This window comes from Lethenteron reissneri, unplaced genomic scaffold (assembly GCF_015708825.2).
Source record: "Lethenteron reissneri isolate LAM-NWPU_2019-01 unplaced genomic scaffold, ASM1570882v1 scaffold_1242, whole genome shotgun sequence".
Lineage (NCBI taxonomy): Eukaryota > Metazoa > Chordata > Hyperoartia > Petromyzontiformes > Petromyzontidae > Lethenteron > Lethenteron reissneri.
In genome coordinates, this window is record NW_026890940.1 from 1 (window position 1) to 8,535 (window position 8,535).

Below are 8,535 nucleotides of genomic sequence, written 5' to 3' on the forward strand. Positions count from 1 at the left end.
ACCACCACCCCCACTACCCCCACCCCCCACCACCACCCCCACCACCCGCCAACCCACCACCCCCACCACCCGCCAACACCACCACCCCACCACCCCCACCACCACCCCCCACCACCACCCACCCCCCCCACCACCCCACCACACCCCCCCCACCACCACCACCACCCCCACCACCACCAGGAGGGGTGAGGGGCGGGGGGCGGGGGGCGAGGGGGGCGGGGTTTGGGGATGAACTCAAGTGACCCGACAGATGTTGAGCGCAATTCTTTGTTTATTTCGGTAACGTCGCGTAGATAGGGAACACAATATTAATAATAAAATAGTAAAATATAAAAATGTAATAAAATACCAAAAAATAAATTAACAAATAAATAAATAATACCCCCGTTGACAGGAAGAGGGAAAAAAATCCCCTCCCCCACAATTTGGCGCCCTTTGCACGACGCGACTCGGTGAGCAGCTCAGTTCAAACGGCGTGAACACGCGGGACGCATCGTGGGTGATCACCATCAACATCAACAACATCATCATCAACAACATTAACTACATCATCAACAACATCATCAACAACATCATCACCACCAACAACAACATCATCAACAACATTAACTACATCATCAACAACAACATCATCATCAACAACATCAACAACATTAACTACATCATCAACAACATTAACTACATCAACAACAACAACATCATCATCAACAACATCAACAACACCATCATCATCAACAACATCATCAACACAATCACCATCATCACCTCCTCCTGCCCGGCCCCACCCTCCCCTCTTGTTGTCTCCCGCAGCTCGAGCCGGCGGCGGCTACGAGCAGCAGCAGCATCATCATCAGCAGCAGGAGCAGCAGCATCATCAGCAGCAGCAGCATCATCATCAGCAGCATCATCAGCAGCAGCATCATCAGAATCATCATCAGCAGCATCATCAGCAGCAGCATCATCAGCAGCAGCATCATCATCATGGCCACGTGGACGCTGTGCTTGGGCAGCAGGACCAGCTTGATCTCCATGGCCGGCATCCGCTACGAGGGCACCCTGAGCGGGGTCAACACGGACGACTGCACCGTCGCCTTGGCAAAGGTCACGCACGGGGGGGGTGGGGGGGGGGGTCACGGGTCCAAAGGGGGTTGAGGGTTTAAACACTTCCATGCTCCTGCGGAGGGAGCTGCTAGGAACACGTTGGCCAGGGTCAACGACGTGACCAGGGCGTGGGGCGTGCTGTGTTTCTGCAAACATGGCCGACTGTGAGGGCGGGCAGCACAGCGGCTGCGTGAGTAGGTGAAACGTTGAGTTTTATAAGGGCACCACGGGGTGAGCAGCCCCTCCCCACTCAGCCCCTGCCCAACCCAGCCCCTCCCACCCCCCACCCAGCCCCACCCTCCCCACCCAGCCCCTCCCAACCCAGCCCCTCCCACCCCCCCACCCAGCCCCACCCTCCCCACCCAGCCCCTCCCCACCCAGCCCCACTGCAGGGATTCATCTTCTTGGTTCTTTCGGTAAAGTCACGTAGAAGGGAAATAATAAAATAATAAAATAAAACATAATAAAATAATTCTCACGACGTTTCGGCCACAACGCAAGCAGCCGTCCTCAGGTGAAGAACAGGTCTGTCGGGAAGACAGCGTCTGAATGAAACACCGCCAGGCTTGGAGCGTCTATTTAAGCTAGAGTCGCGGCATCTCTTCAGAAAGGTGAGAGACTCGATTATCCCGGAGTTTGTTGAAGGATCTTAAAGTTTTGTGTTCTTCACCTGAGGACGGCTGCTTGCGTGTGGCCGAACGTCGTGAGAATTATTTATGTTTATTTTTTTTATTATTTCCATTCTACGTGACTTTACCGAAAGAACCAAGAAGAATTGTGGTATTGTTACACTGGTCAACAAAAAAATTCTGGCCTGGACTTTTGCAGCTGTTTTAGACTAATTTCAGGGTGCCGATTCCAAATGTGATCTCAGATTTTCTCTCTCACATCTCATTTTTATGCTATCGGCATACCCCATTTTCATTGATTTTACCCGAATTAACTCTGTCACTTATGATTGCAAGTCGTTGCGGTCAGTGACTGCTTTAGTGTTAAAACCATGGTGCTGTATTTTTAGGATAGTGTGTTTACAATATCATTTTACGTAGATATCCACATTCACTTAATATTTTCTTCTGCAAGTTTTTATTGAAAATGCAATATTTGACATCATCTCAAAAACCCGATGTGATAGACAAAAACCGACGCCAGGGTTGGGATGAAACGCACGACCTCCGATAGACACCAGGCGAGGTGATTCACTTCTCACCACGGTGTCGCCCACACACCCACCACCACCACGGCACCGTTAGCGGCGTTAGCGTCGTCTTTGTGCGTGCGCAGTGCGTGTGTGCGGCACTGAGGGTCGCCCCGCCGAGCGCGCCGTCGCCCCTCGCGAGGAGATCTACGACTACATCATCTTCCGTGCCAGCGAGATCAAGGACCTGGCAGCGTTGGGGTGCCCGCTCTCCGCTCTGCACCCCCACCTGGCCGTCGTGCAGGTGAGAGGGGGGCAGCCATTCTCTTCGCCGCCAACTGGTTGGTTACTTTAGCGGGCAGGACCCCACCGAGATATTTAACTCTGATCATTGGTTGTTTACCCTGTAATCTGGCAACAAAACTGACACCTTTTTTTACAAGGAGTCGTGTTTGCATTGACCACAATACCTGTGGTCGGAATGCAAACGAAAAACACAACTCTGATAATGTATGCACTGTCCTTGAAATTGATTGGTCCACACCCGAGACAGCTTTCCTTAGAGCCTAGTCTCACATGGAGTTGGTCCAGATGACGACAAAAGGCGCACAACTCAAAGACAATGCACCATCAGAGTATGAGAGCTCGGGGTAAGCATTTACACCATTGGAACCTCATTTGCCAGTAGAAAAATATGATAATTGTTTTTTTACCCTTCTATCTGGCAACAAAACTGACGCCTTTTTTACGAGGAGTCGTGTTTGCATAGACCGCAATACCTGCAGTTGGAATGCAAACAAAAAACACAACTCTGATGATGAATGCACTGTCCTTGAAGTTGATTGGTCCACACCCTAGACAGCTTTCCTTAGAGCCCAGTCTCACATGGGTTGGACCAGATGACGCCAAAAGGCGCACAACTTAAAAAAAAGGTGTCAGTTTTGTTGCCAGATAAAAGGGTAAAAAAAACAATTATCATATTTGTTGTTACCGGCAAATGAGGTTCCGATGGTGGTGCGTAAGATGCTGGACAGGCTACGATTGATCCCGTCGCTGCGTGACCACCCACCCTCGCCCCCGTCCAGTCCTCCTCGCCACCACGGGGCGCCCGCCCCCTGCGGGACACGCAGCACGGAGCCCGCCCCCTCGTGCGGGACACGCAGCACGGAGCCCGCGGCGGCCACGGGGGCGGCACGCGCGGAGGAGCCACAGGTACGGGCGGCGCGGTAAACGCTGGGGATGCAAAGGTGGCCGGGCGTTGTACCGACCGCCCGCCCGCCCCCCTCTTGTGCCACAGCCTTTGCAGGTGCTCGCTAACGGAGCTTATCCTGACGTCGTACGGAAATCCGATGTTTTTTATTTAAATCCTTTATATTAAGTTCACTTGCTTGCGCGCTTCGGACCGTGCAAATCTTTCGGTCGTTTTTTAACCCACTTCCCGTGATGCAATCGAGCTGATATTTTGCACACAGACTCGTTGTGCGTGACAAGTAATGTTCGTGAATTTTTTTTCCCAAAATTTTACACTTTTTAGGACAAAAATATTATATTTAATTACCAATTTCTTAATGCTGCCACGCAATCATCTGACCCATAGGTGGCAGCCATCTCAAGCCAGAGGACGAGAGGACTCTAGCCGCCACGCATATAAAGGATTTATAGTGAAAAACTTAGTTTTTACGGGTTATACTTGTTTAAATCCTTTATATTAAGTTAGCTTGCTTGCTTGCGCGCTTACGACCATGCAAAATTTTGGTCGTTTTTTATCCCACTTCCCATGATCCGATCGAGCTGACATTTTGCACACAGACTCGTTGTGCGTGACAATTAATGTTTGTTAAAAAATTTAATATTTAATTTAAAATACCAATGTGATAAAAATGAAACTCTTACTCAAGAAAAACAGAATTGAATAATAAAATAAAACCGATGCCACGCATATAAAGGATTTATAGTGAGAAACACATGCACACACACACACGCGCACACACGCACTCACACACACACGCACACACGCACACACTCACACACTCACACGCTCACACACACACACGCACTCACACACACTCACGCACACACTCACTCACGCACACACGCACACTCACACACGCACACACTCACTCACGCACACACGCACACTCACACACACTCACACACACTCACACACACACACTCACACACTCACACACACACTCACACACTCACACACACTCACAACAACAACAACAACAACCGCCATTCGCCACTAAGTGGCGGTGACGTCACCACGATGCTTGTGCCAGGCCAAGTGCACCTTGAGGCCACGTGAAGTGTCGAACGCCCGCTGGCAGGAGGTCACGGGGCAGACCCAGGTGCCACGGGTCGACTGACCGAGATGACTGGCTAATGCACCACCTGTGCCCCCTACTGTACCAACTTGCTGTGCTTTAGCCACCCGGCGCTCCGCTCGTTGTTGTGAGCGTCGCTCCTCCGCCCTCCGTTGTTGTTGGAGGGCGACTGCCTCCAACTGCCCAGTAGCGTCCTTCACGAGCCTCCTCCACTGAGGCCGATCTTGACACCGCTGGTACCAGTCATCGGCAAGTCCACTCAGCTCCACGTCCTCCTGTACCACATCACTCCATCTCTTCTCCAGCCCGTGCCGCGCCCGTCTAGCCCCCTCGATCCGGCCGAACAAAAGCTGTTTAGGCATGCGGTGGCTGGGCATGCGGGCTACATGACCCAGCCAACGCAGCCTTGCCTGCCGGAGGAGCTCACTGATGGGACTTTGCCCAGATCTTTCAAGGATTTGTGAGCTCCTCACACAATCCAGCCTGGTTAAACCCAGGATGGATCGTAGGCAGGCCAGCCTACACACACTCACTCACACACACTCACACACACTCACACACACTCACACACACTCACACACACACTCACACACACTCACACACACACACTCACACACACTCACACACACTCACACGCAGCTGCACTATCTCCCACAGCCGCGAGGAAGAGCGCCACGGTGGAGCGGGGGGTGCAGACGTCCCCCCAGCGTCAGCAGCGACGGTGTCGGAGCACGAAGCGGATTGCCGCCCAGACTCCCCGTGGGGTCCCGGAGCCGTGCGTAGAGTTGGACGCGGAGTTTGACTTTGCGAGCGCCAACGCGAAGCTGGACCGTGCGGCGCTGGACAGGGAGTTCCGGGGCAGGGAGGCCAAGCGGAGAGAAGGTGGGGCACTCACTCACACGCTGACAGACACTCACGTACACACTCACTCACTCACACGCTGCCGCCACCCAACAACTCACTTCCTCCGCTGCTGTATCGGCAAAATAGAAATCTTAGTAGTAGCTTTTACCCTTTTAAACTGGTACAAAACTGACACCTTTATACAAGGCATCATGTTTGCAATAACCACAACACAAGTAGTCAAAAAAGCAAACAAAAAGAAGCAACTCTGATAATGATAATAATATGCACTGTCCTGTCATTATCAGAGTTGCTTCTTTTTGTTTGCTTTTTTGACTACTTGTGTTGTGGTTATTGCAAACATGATGCCTTGAATAAAGGTGTCAGTTTTGTACCAGTTTAAAAGGGTAAAAACCTACTACTATATTTTGCCACTGGTAAAATAAATCTCATAGAATAGAAATCTTGTCACTCAATTTTGACACACTTCCCAATGTGGTACCGACTGCAAACTTGTCATCATCACGGTGGCTATGAGATGCTAACTACCTCGCCTGATGTGCAGGAGGGCGTGGGTTCGATCCCAACCCTGACGATGCCTGCTGCTGTATATTTGGAGTTTGTGTGTTTCTCTCATCATCATCATCATCATCACGGTGGCTAGGAGATGTTGACTAACTAAATTACCTTAAAACCGTTGGAATACCTTATGCCAGAAAAAGTGTGTTGACCATCTTCTTGGTTCTTTCGGTAAAGTCATCACGTAGAAGGGAAGTATTAAAATAATAAAATAAAATAAAAAAATAATAATTCTCACGACGTTTCGGCCACAACGCAAGCAGCCGTCCTTAGGCGAAGACCAGGTCTGTCGGGGAGACAGCGCCTGAATGTGTGTTGACCAGTGGAGTCTGGGTTGGGTGGGGGGGGGCGGATCTTCGTGTGTTTAATTGTCCAGGCCACCCCCTCACTTCCGCCGTTGCGTCTCCCCTTGTGCAGCGGACAAGCCGAGGGGTCCCCGCACGAGCTCCCCCGTCTTCCTGGACGGCTGCTTCTACGACAAAACCAGGAGTTTCTTTGACAACATTTCCAAAGACGGCGGCAGGTAACGTCCGTCTCTGCCGCTCGCTCGTGGTGTGTGTGTGTTCTTGTTGGATCTCCTCGCCTTCAAGTGCAACGCCTGCTGGGGGAGGCGATGGGGGAGGCGGCAGTACAGCAAGCGGGCTCCGTCTTTGTCTGTGCGGAGATGGTGTTGCTGTCCCCCCCCCCACCCACCCCCACCTCGTGTATAGAAACTCACAAACGGAGTTGGCCTAACCATCCCAATATAGGATGACAGAGCTTGGGCAAATTGTTTGTGCCGTTCCTGGCACATCTGGAAAGTTTGGGCGTTGCAAAAATGTGCGACGTTAACTTGAATCGGCGCGCCAAAACAAATGCACGCCGCGTGAATTGCGTAGTTGCACTTGATTCGGAAAAAATCCCAGCCCCGAGAATAAGAGAAGGACGTGCAACTCTTTGACTGGGCACCAGACGAACATTTGTCTAGACGCAGGATGGCGTGGAGCCGTGCAGGGACCTCTCTGATGTCGGGTTTAGACCATTGGAACATCATTTGTCAGCAGTAGCAGAAAATGATCATTGTTTTTTTACCCTTTTATCTGTCAACAAAACTGACACCTTTTTTTACGAGGAGTCGTATTTGCATTGACCACAATACCTGCAGTCAGAATGCAAAAAAAACATAACTCTGATAATATATGCACTGTCCTTGAAGTTGATTGGTCCATACCCGAGACAGCTTTCCTTAGAGCCTAGTCTCACATGGGTTGGACCAGATGACGCATTATGGCTGCAGTTATTGTGGTCTATGCAAACATGACTCCTTGTAATAAAGGTGTCAGTTTTGTTGCCAGATAAAAGGGTAAAAAAACAATTATAATATTTTTTGCTGGCAAATGAGGTTCCAATGGTAGCCGTTTGCGACCCTGGTGCGGCCAGGTACGGGTAGGCCGTGAGTCACTGGTGAGTCACCGTTTGTCACTCATTCCGGGTAGGGTACGGGTAGGGTACAGGTAGGGTACGGGTAGGGTATGGGTACGGGTAGGGTACGGGTACCCGTTTGCGACCCTGGTGCGGCCGGGTACGGGTAAGAAATCAAAACCCGTCTGCGACCTCTGACCAGCCGTGCTCACCCCCTTACCCCCTCCTCCTCCTCCCGCCCCGCCAGGAACTGCCGCGTGACGTTGGCGGAGCAGCGGCGTCTGAACGTGGCGACGTTCGGGGCGGACCTCTCCACGTCGCTCGCTCGCCGCTCCCGCCGACGCGGGGCCCTGTGGGGGGGGGACGGGCGGCCGTGCGCGCCCAAAGCCGCCGGGGGGGGGAGGCGGGCAGTCTCCTCCTCCGGCCGAGGTGCAGCCTAGACAGGTGACGACCACGGTGACGGTGACAGTAGCTCGGCTTGTTGGAGAGTATATTTAGTATATTGATGATACTGATGTAGTTTATATTTTAGTTTTTTTACGTGGTGGCTTAGTTGCTGCAGCTCCCATACTATTAACATTCCTTCCCTTTCTAGATTTGAAGCTTTCGTGACTGCAAGGATTCGTATTTTTAGGTTTTTTCGGTAAAGTCACGTAGGTAAAATTTTTTTAAATTAATAAAAGTTAAATAAAATAAAAATCACGACGTTTTGGAGGCCAGACAAGCTTCCGGAAGCTTTTTTTATTTAACTTTTATTAATTTAATTTTTTTACCTACGTGACTTTACCGAAAAAACCTAAGAATATGATTCCTTCCCTTTATTAATGCTACCCCTACTCCCTCCTTTTGATGCTGCTAATCCTGCATAATATGACTTTGAAACCCCCCGCCCACCTCCTACACATTCCACAAGTAGTGACTAATCCCATATCTGAATTTCTTATAAATATACTACATTCCTCTGTTGATATGTGAGTCCCTTTGTCAAGGCGCTCTTCCTCCTCTAACCCAGCTTAAATATACGCTGCCAAGCTTAGTGGTGTTCATTCAGACGCTGTCTTTCCGGCTGCAACACGATAACGGAAGTCTGTTGATGTTGCTTGTGAGGTTCTCCCCGTGAGAACACGCTGCTCCGTGGAGGATGAG

The 8,535-nt window shown here is 50.8% G+C and overlaps 1 protein-coding gene across 1 annotated transcript; it reads left to right on the top strand.

Annotated features, from left to right (window-relative positions):
• The first annotated feature begins 981 nt into the window (after positions 1–981).
• On the top strand, positions 982–7,829 carry LOC133361808 (protein LSM14 homolog A-like). Its single transcript, XM_061580803.1, has 6 exons — positions 982–1,117; positions 2,386–2,543; positions 3,325–3,451; positions 5,224–5,448; positions 6,406–6,511; positions 7,637–7,829. Exons 1-6 carry the CDS (start codon positions 982–984, stop codon positions 7,827–7,829), a joined length of 945 nt encoding a protein of 314 aa, XP_061436787.1.
• The last annotated feature ends 706 nt before the right edge of the window (positions 7,830–8,535 follow it).